General features: G+C 45.7%; 1 protein-coding gene across 6 annotated transcripts in view; it reads right to left on the bottom strand.

The window, feature by feature from the left end:
• Nucleotides 1–24,685, bottom strand: part of LOC115168705 (arginine-glutamic acid dipeptide repeats protein) — a 361,211-nt gene that overhangs the window by 68,384 nt on the left and 268,142 nt on the right. For all 6 annotated transcript variants that reach the window (XM_029724206.1, XM_029724208.1, XM_029724209.1 and 3 more), the window contains one exon: nucleotides 1,697–1,777. In XM_029724206.1, the coding sequence (XP_029580066.1) occupies nucleotides 1,697–1,777 (81 nt within the window). The remainder of the gene's footprint in view (nucleotides 1–1,696; nucleotides 1,778–24,685) is intronic.

Genomic DNA, 24,685 nt, shown 5'->3' with positions numbered 1-24,685 from the left:
TTAAAACACCATAAAAAGTGTAATTAATAACTTCACCATGCTCAAAGGGATATTCAATGTCTGCTTTTTAAATGTTTACCTCATCTACCAATAGGTGCCCTTCTTTGCGAGGCATTGGAAAACCTCCCTGGTCTTTCCGGTTGAATCTGTGTTTGAAATTCACTGCTCAACTAACGAACCTTACAGATATAATGGTATGTGGGTGTACAGAGATGAGGTAGTCATTCAAAAATCATGTTTAACACTATTATTGCACACAGAGTGAGTCCATGCAACTTATTATGTAACTTGTTAAGAGAAGTTTTACTCCTGAACTTATTTAGGCTTGCCATAACAAAGGGATTGAAGACTTATTGACTCAAGACATTTCAGCTTTTCATTTTTAATTTGAAAAACATAATTCCACTTTGACATTATGGGGTATTCTGGGTATGCCAGTCACACAACATCTCAACTTAATCCAATTTAAATTTAGGTTGTAACATTACAAAATGTGGGAAAAGTCAAGGGGTAAGAATACTTTAAAGGCTTTATATGCAGGGATCCCTTGCAAAATAGACATTATTTTAAGAGTCCCACTGGGACAAAGGTCAAATAAATAGAAAAATATACACTGAAGAAAAATATAAACGCAACATGTAAAATGTTGGTCCCACGTTTCATGAGCTGAAATAAAATATCCCAGAAATGTTTTATATGCACAAAAAGCGTATTTCTCTCACATTTTGTGCACAAATTTGTTTACATCCGTGTTAGTGAGCATTTATCCTTTGCCAAGATAATCCATCCACCTGACAGGTGTGGTATGTCAAGAAGCTGATTAAACAGCATGATCATTACACAGGTGAACCTTGTGCTGGGGACAATAAAAGTGCGAGGAGTATTTCCCTTTTGTGGTGAAAAACGCATTCTGATAAGCTGGGCCTGGCTGCCATATGGGTGGGCCTATTGCCCTCTCAGGCCCACCCATGGCTGCACCCATGCCCAGTCATGTGAAATCCATAGATTAGGGCCTAATAAATGTAATTAAATTGACTGATTCCCTTATGTAAACTAACTAAAATCTTTTAAAATTGTGACATGTTGCATTTCTATTTTTTTAGTTGAGTATAAATATTTAAGCATATTTCTTCTCATGTATGAATGGTGTTTTGAGAGGACCAAAGGCAGCTCTGATAGTAGAGTGGTTGGATGAATAGATGTACTTCCTGTTTATCAATAAACCTTCAGGGAAAATATAACACACGCATGCCCAAAATTTTACCATATAGTAATTTCCCTTGGTCAAACTCATTCCTACTGTTAATGTTTAAGTACACTGTGTGATGACTTTAAGGTGATACAAAAAATAGCTATAAGTTTGATTTGAGTTTGACTGCAATATATATATTTTTTTAAACAAATCAGTCATGTTGTTATTATTTTACTGCTAAATCCTGAATCACAAGGCAACTTTGTACAGTACCACACATTGATTGTACAGAGCCGAGGTCTAGAATATAACCCCAGTGGAACAGAGTTTTATAGGGAGTCCTAGGGAGTTTTTCCTAGGGAGTTTTTCCTAGCCACCGTGCCTCTTTCACCTGCATTGCTTGCTGTTTGGGGTTTTAGGCTGGGTTTCTGTACAGCACTTTGAGATTTCAGCTGATGTACGAAGGGCTATATAAATAAATTTGATTTGATTTGAGTTACTTACCGTTTCCTTGTTGGGTAGCAGCTCTTTCCGAATCTTGAAGAAGTTCTTGCCGTACTGTCTGAGCCCTTTAATGAACCGCTTCTGAAACACAAAAAAAAAAAAAAAAAAAGACAAACATCAGCAACCATCCTTCCAGAACAGAAACAGCTACAACGACCAGTATAGTACAGCTAAAAATGCAACCAGCCACATGACGTTACAGACACTGCCACGACAAAACCTTGTTTTCTTTCTGTGGTTTTGGTTTGCGAGGGTTGATGTTAAATCTGTAAACTCTGCAGCCTCCGTTTAAACTCGTGAGCGAGAGAAAGCTAAAGTACACAGCCATGTCAGGGCACAGAGGAAATTACTAACTCAGGCAGACACAGACATTGAAATTATACTACTTTGCTCTTTCATGTGGTTTGAAAAGAGAAGCTACGGATATCTATTGTTCCATAAATCACACAGGAAATGTCAGATTCAGGGAGAATAATATCGGGATCTTACAAAGCAGACATTCAAAGCCAAAACTCAACTTCAATAACTTGTATAATTGCAAGATATTTCCTTTGATTGTGCTTACCATCAATTATTTTACTAAAGTACACAGATCATATTTCTCTGCAAAATACAGCACTTATATAATCGTGTACTTGCATGTCGGACCAAATAGGAAACCTGAGAAAACAGTAATAAAAAAAAATAATACAAATCCACAGTGACAGGACGGAGGAAAACGACAACGCGAATGACAACTTTCTCCACTTCACAACAACCGTTTGATATGTTTACCTAAAAAACTCAAAACAGCAAATCAACTCTCAACACCTCACAACAACAAAACCAGCAAAAAGGAATAAAACATTTTAAATAAAAAAATTAAAAACACAAACCTAAAATGTATTTCAGTATTTCTTCTCATCCAAGAGACAGTCTGTGAGCCATAAAAAAGCTGGGGGGAGAGGCTGAAAACATTCACGACCAGTGAAGCAGACAACTAAAAGATTTCCTTTCAGCTTCCAGAGGCAGGCAAACCCCGTTATCCGCTACCAGTACGTTCTTTCTTCAGTTAAGAATTTCAGCCAACCCCCTCTCTCGCTCCAATCAAGTACGTCCAGAGAAAAGCGTGTTAAAGTCCCGGTGAGACCCCTCCATAAATCTCTACGCCAAGCCACAGGTATATAGGAAAAATCCCTAGTCTCCAAAAAAGGTACAAACAACAGCGCTTTTTTTTTTTTTACAAGCAAGAAATAGCTTGTCACTCTGTGCTCCTCCACTACAAAGGGGTGACTTTATATGTGATCTTTCTGCTAGAGAGCCTCTGGTCGTAGCGGCCTGGAAAACCCGGAGCGTATACGGAGCCCGGTGGAGGATTGGAGACCTAGAAAGCATCTGGTCAGTGGCAGCCTGAAAAACCTGGAGCGGAGCCGGAGCGCAGTGGAAAGGAGCCAATGATGTATATAAACCCTGGATTGTTGACGCTATGCATTAGCAATTGAGAGGCTGTGAAGCCACCGGGTCGGCCATATTGGTACTCCCCATAGGAATGAAGGGAATTCCACAGTATTTCAAGGACAAAATTACATATATTTAAGTATTTTGTTGTAGTGGGGACAGAAACATTAGTACTCTAGCTCACATAATATAATTTAAAAGTATGCATTAAGGAGTCTAATAGATTAAATGTGTTAAACTAAAATATATATATTTTTTACAATGGAGGAGGAGGAGTACCAAGATGGCTGCCCAGTGACTTCAATACAACGCCCCGTCAGTCATCCAAGGTTTATATTTACACTGAACAAAATATAAAACGCAACATCTAAAGTGTTGGTCCCATGTTTCATGAGCTGAAATAAAAGATACCAGAAATGTTTCATACGCACAAAAACCTTATTTCCCTAAAATGTTGTGCACACATTTGTTTACATTCCTGTTAGTGAGCATTTCTCCTTTGCCAAGATAATCCATCCACCTGACAGGTGTGGCATATCAAGAAGCTGATTAAACAGCATGATCATTACACAGGTGCACCTTGTGCTGGGGACAATAAAAGGCCACTCTAAAATGTGCAGTTTTGTCCCGCAACACAATGCCACAGATGTTCTAATGGAGCGTGCAATTGGCATGCTGACTGCAGGAATGTGCATGAGAGCGGTTGTCAGATAATTGAATGTTAATTTCTCCACCAGAATTTTGGCAGTACGCCCAACCGGCCTCACAACAACAGACCACGTGCAACGGACCTCCACATCCTGCTTCTTCACCTGCAGAAATGTCTGAAAATCAGCCAGTATTTCTGGGTTACAGTTCTAATGCTGAGTTTGTACGTTTAAACGATTTGAACAGATATTGTTGCCGTGTTTTATCAATCTCCATTTTCAAAAATAAAATTCTGGGATCTGAGGTTGCAATCTTACAATCAGGAAACAGATTTTTTCATATGATGTTTTAACTATTTCTGTCTGTAATAAAACCCTTTCTGATTGGTTGAGCCTGGCTCCGAATAGGGTGGGCCTATGCCCTAACAGGCCCACCCATGGCTGTGCTCCTGCCCAGTCATGTGAAATCCATAGATTAGGAACTAACACATTTTTCAATTGACTGATTTCCTTATATGAACTTTAACTCAGTAAAATGGTTGACATTGTATTTTTGTTCAGTATAGATGACTGGGTGGAGCCCTAGAGAGCCTCTGGTCGGTGGAGGTCAACTGAAAAACGATAATAGGAGCCGGAGCCCAGTGGAATGGAGCCCTGCTCTGACGCATGCTGCTGCAATCTGGCACGGCCCGGGTTTCTACTCTGGCACGGCCCGGGATCCTCCCCTGGCACGGCCCGGGTTCCTCCCCTGGCACGGCCCGGGTTTCTATTCTGGCACGGCCCGGGTTTCTACTCTGGCACGGCCCGGGTTCCTCCCCTGGCACGGCACGGCATCCTCCCCTGGCACGGCCCGGGTTTCTACTCTGGCACGGCCCGGGTTCCTCCCCTGGCACGGCACGGCATCTCCCCTGGCACGGCCCGGGTTTCTACTCTGGCACGGCCCGGGTTCCTCCCCTGGCACGGCCCGGGATCCTCCCCTGGCACGGCCCGGGTTTCTACTCAGCTCCCTCTAGCCTGTTGTGATGTGAGGACAGCTAAAGCTGGTTTTATGGGTTCTCTAGCCTCCACATTACATGCATGTAGCTACACTGACCAATCCACAACCTTCACTGTTGTCATAACTTCCCAGCCACTGCCTACCTACAGCCCTTCTTTAAATATATTCCGGTATTTGGGGTCAACACACACAGGACAGGCTGGGAGCAAGAGGGAGGAAGGTAGGGACAATGTGTGGAGAAATGTGTTGGCCACAGTAAAAGGAGACAAGTGAGAGGTAAAACCAGACATGGATTTTCTGCCAGTCATGTATGTGTTTGAATGCCACGCTGTTTTCATGTACACCAGCGTTTCCCAAACTCGGTCCTTGGGACCCTAAAAAGGGTGCACGTTTTGGTTTTTGTCCTAACACTACACAGCTGATTCAAATGATCAAAGCTTGATGATGAGTTGATTATTTGAATCGGCTGTATAGTGTATCGTGAGCAAAAACCAAAACGTGCACCCTTTGGGGTCCCCAGGACCAAGTTTGGGAAACCCTGACGTACACTAACCAGCGTTACAGAACGTTTACACACCCCCCGGTCTGCTCTGGTCGGGGAACGAAGGAGAATTTCACAGAAGTAGCTAACCGGAAATACTCAGTTGCAAAAATAAAAAAAAAAGGGTAATCTGTGACCATTCAGACAAAAATAATAACTATTTTGCAACAAGTAAGCTACAATGTACATTTATTCAAGAGCTGCAGTGAAAAACTACACAACACTTTCATATAAGAACACGGTAATAACCTCAACTCTCTGGTGAACACGGCAACAAACTCAACGCTCTGGTGAAAACGCTAACAACCTCAACGCTCTGGTGAACACGGTAACAACCTCAACGCTCTGGTGAACACGGTAATAACCTCAACTCTCTGGTGAACACGGCAACAACCTCAACGCTCTGGTGAAAACGCTAACAACCTCAACGCTCTGGTGAACACGGTAATAACCTCAACGCTCTGGTGAACACGGTAACAACCTCAACGCTCTGGTGAACACGGTAATAACCTCAACGCTCTGGTGAACACGGTAATAACCTCAACGCTCTGGTGAACACGGTAATAACCTGAACGCTCTGGTGAACACGGTAATAACCTCAACGCTCTGGTGAACACGGTAATAACCTCAACGCTCTGGTGAAAACGCTAACGACCTCAACGCTCTGGTGAACACGGTAACGACCTCAACGCTCTGGTGAACACGGTAACGACCTCAACGCTCTGGTGAACACGGTAACGACCTCAACGCTCTGGTGAACACGGTAACGACCTCAACGCTCTGGTGAACACGGTAACGACCTCAACGCTCTGGTGAACACGGTAACGACCTCAACGCTCTGGTGAACACGGTGGGTAATAACCTCAACGCTCTGGTGAACACGGTAATAACCTCAACGCTCTGGTGAACACGGTAACAACCTCAACGCTCTGGTGAACACGGTAATAACCTCAACGCTCTGGTGAACACGGTAACAACCTCAACGCTCTGGTGAACACGGTAATAACCTCAACTCTCTGGTGAACACGGCAACAGCCTCAACGCTCTGGTGAAAACGCTAACGACCTCAACGCTCTGGTGAACACGGTAACGACCTCAACGCTCTGGTGAACACGGTAACGACCTCAACGCTCTGGTGAACACGGTAACAACCTCAACGCTCTGGTGAACACGGTGGGTAATAACATCAACACTCTGGTGAACACGGTAATAACCTCAACGCTCTGGTGAACACGGTAATAACCTCAACGCTCTGGTGAACACGGTAACAACCTCAACGCTCTGGTGAACACGGTAACAACCTCAACGCTCTGGTGAACACGGTAACAACCTCAACGCTCTGGTGAACACGGTAACAACCTCAACGCTCTGGTGAACACGGTAATAACCTCAACGCTCTGGTGAACACGGTAACAACCTCAACGCTCTGGTGAACACGGTAACAACCTCAACGCTCTGGTGAACACGGTAATAACCTCAACGCTCTGGTGAACACGGTAATAACCTCAACGCTCTGGTGAACACGGTAATAACCTCAACGCTCTGGTGAACACGGTAATAACCTCAACGCTCTGGTGAACACGGTAATAACCTCAATGCTCTGGTGAACACGGTAATAACCTCAACGCTCTGGTGAACACGGTAATAACCTCAACGCTCTGGTGAAGACGGTAATAACCTCAACGCTCTGGTGAACACGGTAATAACCTCAACGCTCTGGTGAACACGGTAACAACCTCAACGCTCTGGTGAACACGGTAACAACCTCAACGCTCTGGTGAACACGGTAATAACCTCAACGCTCTGGTGAACACGGTAATAACCTCAACTCTGGTGAACACGGTAATAACCTCAACGCTCTGGTGAACACGGTAATAACCTCAACGCTCTGGTGAACACGGTGGGTAATAACCTCAACGCTCTGGTGAACACGGTAATAACCTCAACGCTCTGGTGAACACGGTAATAACCTCAACGCTCTGGTGAACACGGTGTAATGACCTGAACGACCTGTTGAGTGGTTACCAACCTGGGGGTTTTTGAAAGATTTTCATCCTTTAAAACAAAATAACAGTTTGGTGTATTAATGGAATTCTAAGCATTTTTACACTAGTTTATAACAGGCCTTTAATAATTTATTACATTCACTGCTAAAATGGACTACATTCGACCGCCAAGATATGTTTAAAAAATTGTGTGGACCTCAAGTGCTTTTGAAGGTGTTTCACGGAACAGAAAAAAGGTTGAAAACCACTGCCTTTGAGGACATGCCATCTGAGTAAAACAATAACAATTACAAAATATAGCAAATTAATTACAAGCTCTTTTTCTGTTAGTAGCTAACCTACCGCAAACAATACTCCTTATCGGAGAGTAGAGGAGGACAGCTTTAATGTTCTGTGGAAGACTAACATCTATCAGAGATGGGGCTGACTGTCCAGCTAGATGATTAGCATTATGAGTGTGGAAGTGAAGTGAGGCAGTTGATTAGCCAGCAGATGGAGCCAGCTACAACAGGAGAGAGAGGAGAGGAGAGAGAGAGAGAGAGAGAGAGAGAGAGAGACAGAGAGAGAGAGAGAGAGAGAGAGAGAGAGAGAGACAGAGAGAGAGAGAGAGAGACAGAGAGAGAGACAGAGAGAGAGACAGAGAGAGAGAGAGAGAGAGAGAGAGAGAGAGATAGAGAGAAAGAGATGGCGAGAGAGAGAGAGGGATAGAGAGAGAGAGAGAGAGAGAGACAGAGAGAGAGACAGAGAGAGAGAGAGAGAGAGAGAGAGAGAGAGAGACAGAGAGAGAGAGATAGAGAGAAAGAGATGGCGAGAGAGAGAGAGGATAGAGAGAGAGAGAGAGAGAGAGAGAGAGAGAGAGAGAGAGAGAGAGAGAGATAGAGACAGAGAGAGAGATAGAGACAGAGAGAGAGATAGAGGAACATTCCTGTCCGGTGTGTGTGGGTGATCACCTCTCATTTCCTACACTGGGATCCCCAGAACCTCCTCTACACTCAGATACACTCTAGATATTCTAGAACCTCCTCTACACTCAGATACACTCTAGATATTCTAGAACCTCCTCTACACTCAGAGACACTAGATATTCTAGAATACAACCTGATAGAGGGAAGAGATGACCACGTTAAATCAATATGGTATGATAAATTATAGATCCATTTCACTATTTCAGCTAAATTAGCTCCAAAAATGTGATTTTGTAAAAGAGACATGTAAGCCCTGATGGGGCAAAAAGACAACAACAACAAAATAGTTTAAGAAAAAAATACTATTATACATTGTGTCTTGTAGAGCTGACACATATTGGAATCATGTAGTAACCAAAACAAGTGTTATATGAAATAAAGAAAAAATTATAATTGTAAATAGTAAAATAAAGAAAAACCCTTGAATGAATAAGTGTATCCAAACCCACCTCAGTGAACTAATCTATTGCGGAGGCCTTGGGGACAACACAGTCCAAGAAGAAGGGGGGTGTGGGTAAAATGCATAATGCCTCTCACCAGAATGGATTCTCTCCTGGCAATTTGTGCACATTTATTGTTTCATAACTTCATTGTGTGAATTATCTGCGTTTGATTGTTAGTGCCTATCAATTCCCAGTAGTACATTTACCGTTAATTCCTATAACTTCTTATCTACAAATATTTTTGTTGGTTATGGTCATTTCTGTTAATGCATTCAATGTATTATTATTCCAGTCTTTTGCCGTTCTCAATGTCAGAGTGGAACACGTTGTTTACAGAGCGCACAACCTAAACTACACTTGTGAGAAACACGTTTTGATTTATTTCATTCCATTTACGGAGTCGTCAATTAAGACATTGTCTTTTGTTTGGAGCTCTTGTCAATGTTGAGTAAGGACACACACCTGATTACACATAGAAGTAGACCTATAGTCTACCTGGCCTGATTACACATAGAAGTAGGTCTATAGACTACCTGGCCCTGATTACACATAGAAGTAGGTTTATAGACTACCTGGCCTGATTACACATAGAAGTAGGTCTATAGACTACCTGGCCTGATTATGCATAGAAGTAGGTCTATAGACTACCTGGCCTGTGTGAAGATGTAAGCATATAAATGTGCCCATTTGGGGATCTGATAGTATTTATGATTGGCTTAACTCACCACCACTAATGAGCTGTAGGAACTTTTCAAAGAAATGTTTTCTTCACCTCAAACAGCAATCAAACAAAGTCTGTTTTTACATCACATTGAGAATGACAATAGTTCCTCAATGTATTAGAAAAATATTTCCCAACTCTCTCCCTTTGGAAAACCACTCAGCGTGAAAGGATGAAAAATGTCCTGCTCTGATCCAGTGGAAACGTCATAAAATAGACCTACCTAATTGCTTCTTATCCCTTGATCAAATAGCCTACAGCTGTGTCTATCCTGAGCTCACTGGCGCAGGAAACTCTGAAAGCCCAGAATATTTTATATACAATGCTGTAAGTTTGCTAGTGAGAGCTTTGAGCCAGATCCAAGTTAACAGTTGATACAATGTTTTAAGTTCGTTGCAGACAGGCCATGCGTAGCCAATGTGAAATATCGTATTAAAAAAAATTGAAAATATCAGGATATTAGAACCTGCAGGATACAATGTTGTTTGTTGGCTTTATAACTTTATAACTTTTTTTTTTTACATAGATGTTATTGGCAATAGAAGTTGCTTTTTAAGTCTGTTTTATTTTCATTTAGATAGAATTATATAGATTGAGATACAAAGATGTCTTATAAATGAAATGAAACTGTTCCAGGAAAAATGAGCGAAATGAAAACCATAACTGGCACACGCAGACTGGTAGAAATGGCCAGATAAATGGTTCTTCACACACAGACTGGTAGAAATGGCCAGATAAATGGTCCTTCACACACAGACTGGTATAAATGGCCAGATAAATGGTCCTTCACACACAGACTGGTAGAAATGGCCAGATAAATGGTCCTTCACACGCAGACTGGTAGAAATGGCCAGATAAATGGTCCTTCACACACAGACTGGTAGAAATGGCCAGATAAATGGTTCTTCACACGCAGACTGTTAGAAATGGCCAGATAAATGGTCTTTCACACACAGACTGGTAGAAATGGCCAGATAAATGGTCCTTCACACGCAGACTGGTAGAAATGGCCAGATAAATGGTCCTTCACACACAGACTGGTATAAATGGCCAGATAAATGGTTCTTCACACACAGACTGGTATAAATGGCCAGATAAATGTCCTTCACACGCAGACTGGTATAAATGGCCAGATAAATGGTCATTCACACACGAGAAAAAAGGTTGCAGGCTCCTCGTGTGGCTTGTTATCGGCAACTTCAGGAGAGTAACGGCGGAATCTGAGACAGCCAATAGGAGCGGGAGGACACCGGTCGGGTAAAGTTGTTTTTTTTTCTTCTTCTGGTTATCTTCATCTCTGGCTACCTCGAGTCATGTGTGTCTTATTTCAGCAAACGTTGAGCTTAAAGCATCAGACAAGCTCAATGAATATATAGTTGATATTATTAAAACACATTAGGTTGCGTCTATATATGGGAAAAAATACACGTTTTAACATTTCGACCAATCGACTATTGGTCGGCCAAGATTATATTATTTCTTTGTTGGGGACAGCCCTAGTATCTTCACCTAATCGCAACTGCAGTGAAAAAGATTTTGGGAAGTTAAAGTGCAGAAAGCCAGAAAGCCGGTCCAGGAAGAGAGACTGTTAGCTGACTGCAGTACAGTTCCAGTTAGTGTGCGATTTATTTAGTATGATGCATTTAAGGGCTTGTGACGTAAAGCGGCGTCAGTGACGTAAAGCGCCGTCAGTGACGTAAAGCGGCGTCAGTGACGTAAAGCGGCGTCAGTGACGTAAAGCGCCGTCAGTGACGTAAAGCGCCGTCAGTGACGTAAAGCGGCGTCAGTGACGTAAAGCGGCGTCAGTGACGTAAAGCGGCGTCAGTGACGTAAAGCGGCGTCAGTGACGTAAAGCGGCGTCAGTGACGTAAAGCGCCATCAGTGACGTAAAGCGGCGTCAGTGAGGTAAAGCTGTAATTCATTTCCTGGGGTGTATGGACTCTGGACCTGCTTGTGACTAACCTCAACGAGGCAACGGTAAACATGTCGTCCCCCACGAATGACGCAGCCCCCCCCCCCCCCCCTGGGCCAATTGAGATATTGCGTGTGACTAATACATTTTAGCTAATTACTGTAGCTCCCGCATTTGGCCAATCGGTGTCATTTTGTAAACGCCCAGTCTCTATCGCAAGACGCATCATTTACAGAAGCTTCGTCAAAATGCGGTCTTGAGAAATCTCGTGTGACTAACGTACAGACGGACGGAGACAGATCCAGAGTCCCCTCCACGATTTCATGGTGGGGGGGAGGGACAATTAACACCCATCACTACACAGCAGCAGCCCCCCCCAATCATATCACCCACTTATCTCAGCCCCACTAATGTCCTGCTCACACAGCCTGGCTGTCTGGAGATATATTGCTCAGTTGGCTGAGCTGTTCATACGGCTGACTGTGTACTGCACACACTCCTCCTCCCCCCACATCACTCCTCTAATCCTCCCTCCTCACTCCTTCCTTTCCGTCTCTCTCCCTCCCTCCCTCCTTTCCCCCCCCCTCTACATGTCGGCTCCGGTTAAAGGCTCCATTTCAGCTGCCGAACTGGGCTCTCCGCTCTCTTCCTCCATCTCTCTCTCTCTGTTCTCTCACTCTCTCTTCCTCCCTCCTTCCTTCCTTCCTTCATTCATTCCATCTCTCCTGCCTCTCCAGCCCCGGCTAATAAATCATACACCAATCTGCTCCACCAATCGCTTTGCTCCGCTCTGCTTGGCCCTGCTCCCTCCCCCTCATTTCTTCTCTCTCTCTCCAATCTTCCCCTGCTCTCTCTCTCCCTCCCAGCCCCTGCTCCCATTGCTCCAGCCCGCTGTTGCTAGGCAACTCAGCGGGGGAGGAGGGGCCGAGCTGAGTGAGCCAAAGAGAGAGAGAGAGCGAGAGAAAAGAGAGGGGGAGGATAGGAGAGGGGGAGGCGGAGGAAGGGTGGGAAGAAGACTAGCTACCAAATCACCAGCCGGCTGTGTGTGCTGAAACAACAAGGTTCTCTCTCTGTCAGAGTGTTCCAGAGAGAGGCTGGCGCTTTCACCCAGTCTCCCCCCCTCCGCTGCGTTTAACAGTACTCTATTGTGTGGCAATAGAGGAGAGGAGCAATAGAAAGGGAGGAGGAGAGGGAGAGCAAACAGCTAAAAAGGTCATTGTAATGTGTTCGTACTTCCTGCTTCAGAGCTGATTGTTATGAAGCTATGAAACGGGTGAAGATCATGCTGGCCACACACACAGAGGATACACACACACACACACACACACACACACACACACACACACACACACACACACAGAGGATACACACACACACACACACACACACACACACACACAGAGGATACACACACACACACACACACAGAGGATACACACACACACGCACAGAGGATACACACACACACACACACACACAGAGGATACACACACACACACACACACACAGAGGATACACACACACACACACACACAGAGGATACACACACACACACACACACACAGAGGATACACACACACACACACAGAGGATACACACACACACACAGAGGATACACACACACACACAGAGGATACACACACACACACACACACACAGAGGATACACACACACACACACACAGAGGATACACACACACACACACAGAGGATACACACACACACACACAGAGGATACACACACACCCTCTCCATGGCGACAAGACACCTCACATCCTCTCCATGGCGACAAGACACCCCACATCCTCTCCATGGCGACAAGATACCTCACATCCTCTCCATGGCGACAAGACACCTCACATCCTCTCCATGGCGACAAGACACCCCACATCCTCTCCATGGCGACAAGATACCCCACATCTTCTCCATGGCGACAAGATACCCCACATCCTCTCCATGGCGACACGACACCCCACATCCTCTCCATGGCGACAAGACACCCCACATCCTCTCCATGGTGACAAGACACCCCACATCCTCTCCATGGAGACAAGACACCCCACATCCTCTCCATGGCGACAAGACACACCACATCCTCTCCATGCGACAAGACACACCACATCCTCTCCATGGCGACAAGACACCCCACATCCTCTCCATGGCGACAAGACACCCCACATCCTCTCCATGCGACAAGACACACCACATCCTCTCTGTAAATTGCCTACATATTGAAACAAGAACCTCAGCAATGCTACGAACATCTGAATAAAAACATTTCTCATCATAAATTTCACCGTAGAGAGAAACAGATATTCCAACAGAACGTTAGTATTGTTCAGTATATTACAGACACTACTAGTTTAGCTTATACTGTATTTCTTACTCCTTCTATAGACGCCAGTCAGGACATTCCTTCCTGACAACAGTTACTATACTGAACAAAAATATAACAGATCAACATCAATGCAAAATAAAACAATTTCAAAGATTTTACTGAGTTACAGTTCACAAGGAAATCAGTCAATTGAAATATTCATTAAGCCCTAATTTATGGATTTCCCATGACTGGGAATACAGATATGTATCTGTTGATCACAGACAGCAAAGCAAAAAAAAGGTAGGGGCGTGGATCAGAAAACCAGTCCGTATCTGGTGTGACCACCATTAGCCTCATGCAGCGCGACACATCTCCTTCACATAGAGTTGATCAGGCTGTTGATTGTGGCCTGTGGAATGTTGTCCCACTCCTCTTCAATGGCTGTGTGAAGTTGCTGGATATTGGCGGGAACTGGAACACGCTGTTGTACACGTCGATACATGTCTGGTGAGTATGCAGGCCATGGAAGAACTGGGACATTTTCAGCTTCTAGGAATTGTGTACAGATCCTTACGACATGGGGTATCTTGTTATCATTATCATTCTGAAAAGCGAGGTGATGGCGGGTGGATGAATGGCACGACACTGGGCCTCAGGACCTCGTCACGGTGTCTCTGTATTCAAACTGCCATCGATAAAATGCAATTGTGTTGGTTGTCTGTAGCCTCTACCTGCCCATAACATAACCCGACAGCCACCATGGGGCACTCTGTGAGCAACGTTGACATCAGCAAACTACTCGCCCCACACAAGGCCATACACGTTAGTGGTGCACGGGTCGTATGTTTGTTCACCCGCAATTGCTAACAAACCCATCCGCAACCACCCGACTAGATGTGATGAAGTGAAAACCTGAGGCTCGTACCCAACCCTAACTCGCTAACATAGAAAATGCACTGTAGGCTACAGTCAAAGATGGCAGGACGATTCTTTGACAGTGGGGTGCAGGACTTTTTGCCTGATTTTTAGATATGTTTCTGCTTGTAATTTATGACATTTTGGTAGGCTATTTGTTAGTCAAACGATCTATAATTAAATCCATGCAGCTTCTCTTCTGTCATTATATGTTGCCCTATAAGAATAAACAAACCATTGCTCAACAGAATGTCATAAATGGATAGAACGAATGATGTCATAAATGGATAGAATGAATGATGTCATAAATGGATAGAATGAATGATGTCATAAATGGATAGAACGAATGATGTCATAAATGGATAGAACGAATGATGTCATAAATGGATAGAATGAATGATGTCATAAATGGATAGAACGAATTATGTCATAAATGGATAGAATGAACGATGTCATAAATGGATAGAATGAATGATGTCATAAATGGATAGAATGAATGATGTCATAAATGGATAGAATGAACGATGTCATAAATTGATAGAATGAATGATGTCATAAATGGATAGAATGAATGCTTCAATCTAGTTGACGTCGTTGAGGTTCTCTGTCATCTTTCGCGGAGCAAAGACATTTAGAGACCGGTGAAAAAATACAATAAAGGAAAACATTTTAAAAATTGAAAGATTTTCTATGCAAAATGTCCAAATGACATCAGTTTCTTAAAAAAAAATAACTTTTACATTTATTTAACTCGGCAAGTCAGTTAAGAACATATTCTTATTTAAAATGACGGCCTACCCCGGCCAAACCCGGACGACGCTGGGCCAATTGTGCGACGCCCTATGGGACTTTTCCTGCTCAAACCGCGAGCAACACCTGCCAAACTCAGACATTTCTCTGAAAACACAGGGATGTCGAGCTGCACGGGACTAGTATTAATCAGAGGACTTTGGAGTTTGGAAACAGGGATGTCTAGCAGCTCAACTACTTGTAGCTCAACTCCAGTCTTGAAAAGAAATTACATGAAATCACACTTATGCATAATAGACTACAAACTTATTGGCAAGTTTGTAGGCTAAACCAGACAAAGGCATTCATCACTGATCAAGGAGCGGGCAGCAGCTACGTAGGCAGCAGAGGGGACAGCAGCTACGTAAGCAGCAGAGGGGACAGCAGCTACGTAGGCATCAGCGGGGACAGCAGCTACGTAGGCAGCAGAGGGGACAGCAGCTACGTAGGAAGCAGAGGGGACAGCAGCTACGTAGGCATCAGCGGGGACAGCAGCTACGTAGGCAGCAGAGGGGACAGCAGCTACGTAGGAAGCAGAGGGGACAGCAGCTACGTAGGCAGCAGAGGGGACAGCAGCTACGTAGGCAGCAGAGGGGACAGCAGCTACGTAAGCAGCAGAGGGGACAGCAGCTACGTAGGCAGCAGAGCGGGGACAGCAGCTACGTAGGCAGCGGAGGGGACAGCAGCTACGTAGGCAGCGGAGGGGACAGCAGCTACGTAGGCAGCGGAGGGAACAGCAGCTACGTAGGCAGCGGAGGGAACAGCAGCTACGTAGGCAGCGGAGGGAACAGCAGCTACGTAAGCAGCTGAGGGGACAGCAGCTACGTAGGCAGCAGAGGGGACAGCAGCTACGTAGGCGGCAGAGCGGACAGCAGCTACGTAGGCGGCAGAGCGGACAGCAGCTACGTAGGCAGCAGAGCGGACAGCAGCAACGTAGGCAGCAGATCGGACAGCAGCTACGTAGGCAGCAGAGCGGACAGCAGTTACGTAGGCAGCAGAGCGGACAGCAGCTACGTAGGCAGCAGAGCGGACAGCAGCTACGTAGGCAGCAGAGCGGACAGCAGCTACGTAGGCAGCAGAGCGGACAGCAGCTACGTAGGCAGCAGAGCGGACAGCAGCTACGTAGGCAGCAGAGCGGACAGCAGCTACGTAGGCAGCAGAGCGGACAGCAGCTACGTAGGCAGCAGAGCGGACAGCAGCTACGGAGGCAGCAGAGCGGACAGCAGCTACGTAGGCAGCAGAGCGGACAGCAGCTACGTAGGCAGCAGAGCGGACAGCAGCTACGTAGGCAGCATAGCGGACAGCAGCCACGTAGGCAGCAGAGCGGACAGCAGCTACGTTGGCAGCAGAACGGACAGCAGCTACGTAGGCAGCAGAGCGGACAGTTAGCTACGCAAAAAAAATATCCTGCACATGCTCAGAAATCTCTATCTTCAGCCACTGCAAATTGGGTTTCCAGAAACTCTGGAACCACAGCCACTCTGTAATCTTATTACTGGGGGTGGATAAGCCCGAGCAGGGAAGACTCTGTCCTCTGGAGGTATGCGTTGACATTTATCACTGAGTGTTTGGGTGGTCAGTTAGTGTGTGTCTGATCTGCTAGTTATGCCTTGATAATACAACTGGGGGGGGGGGGGGCTGCTCCAGTGTCAGGCTCCCCCTCCTCCAACCTCGACTCGCCTCCAACCTCGACTCGCCTACAACCTCGACTCGCCTACAACCTCGACTCGCCTACAACCTCCTGGCTGTATTTGGCTTGCAATTTTCATCCATCAGCAGGTGACAGTGAGAGAGCTAAGACTTCCAGCATGGCTGGAAAATGGACGCTACTACCCATCACGCTCATACATCACAAAGCCATGTTGATAGAGCTCCTTCTGTTGGTCAATAGATTATTAGCAGCTTCAAACCTAGTATGTTTTAATAATAGCTGTGGTGGTGGTGATGATGGTTATGGTAGTGGTGGTGGTAGATGTAGTAGTAGTGGTGGTGGTAGTAGAAGTGGTAGTGGTGGTAGTAGTAGTGGTAGTGGTGGTAGTATTAGTGGTAGTGGTGGTAGTATTAGTGGTGGCGGTAGTAGTAGTAGTGGTGGTGGTAGTGGTAGTAGTGGTAGTAGTGGTAGTAGTGGTGGTGGTGTGGTGGTAGTTGTAGTAGTGGTAGTTGTGGTAGCGGTATTAGTGGTATTGGTAGTATTAGTAGTGGTAGTATTAGTAGTAGTTGTGGTGGTGGTAGTAGTAGTGGTGGTAGTAGTGGTAGTTGTGGTAGTGGGAGTAGTAGTGGTGGTAGTAGTGGCAGTGGTAGTAGTGGTGGGGGTAGTAGTGGTAGTAGTGGCAGTGGTGGTGGTAGTTGTGGTAGTGGTGGTGGTAGTAGTGGTAGTTGTGGTAGCGGTAGTGGTAGTATTAGTGGTGGTGGTAGTATTAGTGGTGGTGGTAGTATTAGTGGTGGTGGTAGTATTAGTGGTAGCGGTGGTGGTAGTAGTGGTAGTATTAGTGGTGTTGGTAGTAGTGGTGGTAGTGGTGGTGGTAGTAGTGGTAGTGGTGGTAGTAGTGGTAGTGGTGGTGGTGGTAGTAGTGGTAGTGGTGATGGTAGTAGTGGTAGTGGTGGTAGTGGAGGTAGTAGTGGTGGTAGTGGTGGTAGTAGTAGTAGTAGTGGTGGTAGTAGTAGTGGTAGTAGTGGTAGTGGTGGTGGTAGTAGTGGTAGTAGTGGTGGTAGTGGTGGTAGTAGTAATGGTAGTATTGGTAGTAGTAGTGGTAGTAGTGGCAGTGGTGGTAGTAGTACTGGTAGTGGTGGTAGTAGTAGTGGTAGTAGTGGTGGTAGTAGTAGTGGTAGTAGTGGTGGTGGTAGTGGTGGTGGTAGTGGTGATAGTAGTGGTGGTGGTAGTAGTGGTGGTATTCCAACTAAACTACTGAAAGAGCTGCTTCCTGTGCTTGGCCCTCCTATGTTGAACATAATAAACGGCTCTCTATCCACCGGATGTATACCAAGCTCACTAAAAGTGGCAGTAATAAAGCCTCTCTTGAAAAAGCCGAATCTTGACCCAGAAATTATAAAAAACTATCGGCCTATATCGAATCTTCCATTCCTCTCAAAATTTTTTGAAAAAGCTGTTGCACAGAAACTCACTGCCTTCCTGAAGACAAACAATGTATATGAAACGCTTCAGTCTGGTTTTAGACCCCATCATAGCACTGAGACTGCACTTGTGAAGGTGGTAAATGACCTTTTAATGACGTCAGACCGAGGCTCTGCATCTGTCCTCGTGCTCCTAGATCTTAGTGCCGCTTTTGATACCATCGATCACCACATTCTTTTGGAGAGATTGGAAACCCAAATTGGTCTACATGGACAAGTTCTGGCCTGGTTTAGATCTTATGTGTCGGAAAGATATCAGTTTGTCTCTGTGAATGGTTTGTCCTCTGACAAATCAATTGTACATTTCGGTGTTCCTCAAGGTTCCGTTTTAGGACCACTATTGTTTTCACTATATATTTTACCTCTTGGGGATGTCATTCGAAAACATAATGTTAAATTTCACTGCTATGCGGATGACACACAGCTGTACATTTCAATGAAACATGGTGAAGCTCCAAAATTGCCCTCGCTAGAAGCCTGTGTTTCAGACATAAGGAAGTGGATGGCTGCAAACTTTCTACTTTTAAACTCGGCCAAAACAGAGATGCTTGTTCTAGGTCCCAAGAAACAAAGAGATCTTCTGTTCAATCTGACAATTAATCTGGATGGTTGTACAGTCGTCTCAAATAAAACTGTGAAGGACCTCGGTGTTACTCTGGACCCTGATCTCTCTTTTGAAGAACATATCAAGACTGTTTCAAGGACAGCTTTTTTCCATCTACGTAACATTGCAAAAATCAGAAAATTTTTGTCCAAAAATGACGCAGAAAAATTAATCCATGCTTTTGTTACTTCTAGGCTGGACTACTGCAATGCTCTACTTTCCGGCTACCCAGATAAAGCACTAAACAAACTTCAGTTAGTGCTAAATACGGCTGCTAGAATCCTGACTAGAACCAAAAAATTTGATCTTATTACTCCAGTGCTAGCCTCCCTACACTGGCTTCCTGTTAAGGCAAGGGCTGATTTCAAGGTTTTACTGCTAACCTACAAAGCATTACATGGGCTTGCTCCTACCTATCTTTCCGATTTGGTCCTGCCGTACATACCTATACGTACGCTACGGTCACAAGACGCAGGCCTCCTAATTGTCCCTAGAATTTCTAAGCAAACGGCTGGAGGTAGGGCTTTCTCCTATAGAGCTCAATTTTTATGGAATAGTCTGCCTACCCATGTGAGAGACGCAGACTCAGTCTCAACCTTTAAGTCTTTACTGAAGACTTATCTCTTCAGCAGGTCCTATGATTAAGTGTAGTCTGGCCCAGGAGTGTGAAGGTGAACGGAAAGGCTGGAGCAACGAACCGCCCTTGCTGTCTCTGCCTTGCCGGTTCCCCTCTTTCCACTGGGATTCTCTGCCTCTAACCCTATTACAGGGGCTGAGTCACTGACTTACTGGTGTTCTTCCATGCCGTCCATGGGAGGGGTGCGTCACTTGAGTGGGTTGAGTCACTGACGTGGTCTTCCTGTCTGGGTTGGCGCCCCCCCTTGGGTTTTGCCATGGCGGAGATTTTTGTGGGCTATACTCGGCCTTGTCTTCGGACGGTAAGTTGGTGGTTGTAGACATCCCTCTAGTGGTGTGGGGGCTGTGCTTTGGCAAAGTGGGTGGGGTTATATCCTGCCTGTTTGGCCCTGTCCGGGGGTATCATCGGATGGGGCCACAGTGTCTTCTGATCCCTCCTGTCTCAGCCTCCAGTATTTATGCTGCAGTAGTTTATGTGCCGGGGGGCTAGGGTCAGTCTGTTTCATCTGGAGTATTCTCTTGTCTTATCCGGTGTCCTGTGTGAATTTAAATATGCTCTCTCTAATTCTCTCTTTCTCTCTTTCTTTCTTTCTCTCGGAGGACCTGAGCCCTAGGACCATGCCTCGGGACTACCTGGCATGATGACTCCTTGCTGTCCCCAGTCCACCCGGCCATGCTGCTGCTCCAGTTTCAACTGTTCTGCCTGCGGCTACGGAACCCTGACCTGTTCACCGGACGTGCTTGTTGCACCCTCGACAACTACAATGATTATTATTATTTGACCACGCTGGTCATTTATGAACATTTTAACATCTTGACCATGTTCTGTTATAATATCCACCCGGCACAGCCAGAAGAGGACTGGCCACCCCTCATAGCCTGGTTCCTCTCTAGGTTTCTTCCTAGGTTTTTGGCCTTTCTAGGGAGTTTTTCCTAGGGAGTTTTTCCTAGCCACTGTGCCTCTTTCACATGCATTGCTTGCTGTTTGGGGTTTTAGGCTGGGTTTCTGTACAGCACTTTGAGATTTCAGCTGATATACGAAGGGCTATATAAATACATTTGATTTGATTTGGTAGTGGTGGTGGTAGTGGTGGTGGTAGTAGTAGTATTAGTGGTGGTAGTAGTGGTGGTGGTAGTAGTGATAGCGGTAGTGGTGGTAGTAGTGGTGGTGGTAGTAGTGATAGCGGTAGTGGTGGTAGTAGTATTAGTGGTGGTAGTAGTGGTGGTGGTAGTAGTGGTGGTAGTAGTGGTGGTGATAGTAGTGGTGGTGGTAGTAGTAGTAGTATTAGTGGTGGTAGTAGTGGTGGTGGTAGTAGTAGTATTAGTGGTGGTAGTATTAGTGGTGGTAGTAGTGGTGGTGATAGTAGTGGTGGTGGTAGTAGTGGTGGTGGTAGTGGTGGTAGTAGTAGTAGTATTAGTGGTGGTAGTAGTGGTGGTGATAGTAGTGGTGGTAGTAGTGGTGGTGGTAGTAGTAGTAGTAGTATTAGTGGTGGTAGTAGTGGTGGTGGTAGTAGTAGTATTAGTGGTGGTAGTAGTGGTGGTGGTAGTGGTGGTGGTAGTAGTAGTAGTATTAGTGGTGGTAGTAGTGGTAGTGGTGGTGGTGGTGGTGGTAGTGGTGGTAGCGGTACTGGTAGTAGTGGTGGTGGTAGTAGTAGTAGTAGTATTAGTGGTGGTGGTAGTGGTGGTGGTAGTGGTGGTAGTAGTAGTGGTAGCGGTACTGGTAGTAGTGGTGGTGGTAGTGGTAGTAGTAGTAGTATTAGTGGTGGTAGTAGTGGTAGTGGTGGTGGTGGTGGTGGTAGTGGTGGTAGTAGTAGTGGTAGCGGTACTGGTAGTAGTGGTGGTGGTAGTAGTAGTAGTAGTATTAGTGGTGGTGGTAGTGGTGGTGGTAGTGGTGGTGGTGGTAGTAGTAGTGGTAGCGGTACTGGTAGTAGTGGTGGTGGTAGTGGTGGTGGTAGTAGTAGTAGTGGTAGTATTTATATTTATGCTGCAGTAGTTTATGTGTAGTTTATGTGTCGGGGGGCTAGGGTCAGTCTGTTATATCTGGAGTATTTCTCCTGTCTTATCCGGTGTCCTGTGTGAATTTAAGTATGCTCTCTCTAATTCTCTCTTTCTTTCTCTCTCTCTCTCGGAGGACCTGAGCCCTAGGACCATGCCTCAGGACTACCTGGCATGATGACTCCTTGCTGTCCCCAGTCCACCTGGCTGTGCTGCTGCTCCAGTTTCAACTGTTCTGCCTGCGGCTATGGAACCCTGACCTGTTCACCGGACGTGCTACCTGTCCCAGACCTGCTGTTTTCAACTCTCTAGAAACAGCAGGAGCGGTAGAGATACTCTCAATGATCGGCTATTTAAAGCCAACTGACATTTACTCTTGAGGTGCTGACTTGTTGCACCCTCGACAGCTACTATGATTATTATTATTTGACCATGCTGGTCATTTATGAACATTTGAACATCTTGGCCATGTTCTGTTATAATCTCCACCCGGCACAGCCAGAAGAGGACTGGCCACCCCTCATAGCCTGGTTCCTCTCTAGGTTTCTTCCTAGGTTCTGGCCTTTCTAGGGAGTTTTCCCGAGCCACCGTGCTTCTACACCTGCATTGCTTGCTGTTTGGGGTTTTAGGCTGGGTTTCTGTACAGCACTTTGTGACATCAGCTGATGTAGTGGAGGTAGTGGTAGAAGTAGGGGTAGTGGTAGTAGTAGTGGTGGTAGTTGTTGGGGTCGTGTTGTATTTAAAAAAAAAAAACACGACCCCAACAACCACCACCAATATATATATATATATATAAATTTAATTAGCACATTTACATAAATATTCAGACCCTTTACTCAGTACTTTGTTTTAGCACGTTTGGCAGCGAGTACAGCCTCGAGTCTTCTTGGGTATGACGCTATAAACTTGGCACACTTGTATTTGGGGAGATTCTCCCATTCTTCTCTGCAGATCCTCTCAAGCTCTGTCAGGTTGGATGGGGAGCATCGCTGCACAGCTATTTTCAGGTCTCTCCAGAGATGTTCGATCGGGTTCAAGTCCGGACTCTGGTTTGGGCACTCAAGGACATTCAGAGACTTGTGCCGAAGCCACTCCTGCATGTTCTTGGCTGTGTGTTTAGGGTGGTTGTCCTGTTGGAGGTGAACCTTCACCCCAGTCTGAGGTCCTGAGTGCTCTGGAGCAAGTTTTCATCAAGGATCTCTCTGTACTTTTCTCCGTTCATCTTTCCCTCGATCCTGACTAGTCTACCAGTCCCTGCTGTTGAAAAACATCGCCACAGCATGATGCTGCCACCACCATGCTTCACCGTAGGGATAGTGCCAGGTTTCCACAAGACGTGACGTTTGGCATTCAGGCTAAAGAGTTCAATCTTGGTTTCATCAGTTAGGTGCTCCAAGCGGGCTGTCATATGCCTGAGTGCTGCAGAGAATATATGTGACTATTTCAGATTATTGTAGGGAGAATATGTGTGACTATTTCAAAAAGCAGTGAAAAGGTGGCAGAGATGAGACCTGTGGGTTAGTGAAATGAGAGGTAGCAGAGATGAGACCTGTGTTCTATGTAGCAGCAGCTGCAGGGAAATAGAGGGGGAGAGAGATAGAGGGGGAGAGAGATAGAGGGGGAGAGAGATAGAGGGGGAGAGAGATAGAGGGGGAGAGAGATAGAGGGGGCGAGAGATAGAGGGGGCGAGAGATAGAGGGGGCGAGAGATAGAGGGGGCGAGAGATAGAGGGGGCGAGAGATAGAGGGCGAGAGCGATAGAGGGCGAGAGCGATAGAGGGCGAGAGATAGAGGGGGAGAGAGATAGAGGGGGAGAGAGATAGAGGGGGAGAGAGATAGAGAGACAGACGGAGAAGGTGGCGAGAGAGTGAGGGAGGGAGGTAACAAGTGACCCTGCAGACAGGCTGATTCTGTCATCTCCACAGCCCCCCCCACTGTCACTTGTTACGCCCACTTCAAAAGGAAGAAGGGAGGAAGAAAAGAGAGCAGGAAGAAATAATGAGGCTCGTCCTGGAGGGTGAGAGGAGTATTTAAAACGAGGGAGCAGCCAGGCCAATAGGGTCGATGTCTGAGCGTGTGTGTCTGCATCAAGGTCGGGGTAAATTTACACCTGTCCCTCAAGGCTGTGTGTGGGGCTGCAAAAGACCAAATGGAAATCACATCACTTCACTGGGAGTGAAGGGAGGGAGAGAGGGAGAGTTGATGGGAGAGGAGGAGGGAGGCTGGGAAGGAATGAAGGAGTGAGCAGGCAGTGTCCTTGGATGGTTAGGTACTGACTGAGTGGCTAGGTGGCTGGCTGGGCTATGGACACCATAGGGAGGGCTCACAACCTTACAACAGACTACCTCCTCAGGCAGTAGGAAAACATATCTGGCTACTCTCTGCAGAGGACGCCTATGCGATAAGAGGCCTGCGATTGGCCTGTGAGAGAACTGCGAGCGAGCCTCGGTGGCGTGGCGAGAACTGACCCCCTGACACCACACACTGATCATCTCAGCATGGCCTGACTTTTTCCACATTTTGAAAAGGTATTACTTTTTTTTTTTTTGCTCATCAATACCCCACAATGACAAAGCGTAAACACGCTTTTAGAAATGTTATCAGAATTTATTAAAAAAATGTAATAGAAACAGAAATACCTTATTTACATAAGTATTCAGACACTTTGCTATGAGACTCAAAATTGAGCTCAGGTGCATCCTGTTTCCATTGATCATCCTTGAGAAGTTAATTCAACTTGATTGAACTCCACCTGTGATAAATTAAATTGATTGGACATGATTTGGAAAGGCACACACCTGTCTATATAAGGTCCCACAGTTCACAGTTCATGTCAGAGCAAAAACCAATCCATGAGGTCGAAGGAATTGTCCGTAGAGCTCAGAGACAGGATTGTGTCGAGGCACAGATCTGGGGAAGGGTACCAAAACA

Source organism: Salmo trutta, chromosome 30 (assembly GCF_901001165.1).
Source record: "Salmo trutta chromosome 30, fSalTru1.1, whole genome shotgun sequence".
NCBI classification, from domain to species: Eukaryota; Metazoa; Chordata; class Actinopteri; order Salmoniformes; family Salmonidae; genus Salmo; species Salmo trutta.
This window is presented reverse-complemented; position numbering and strand designations above follow the sequence as displayed.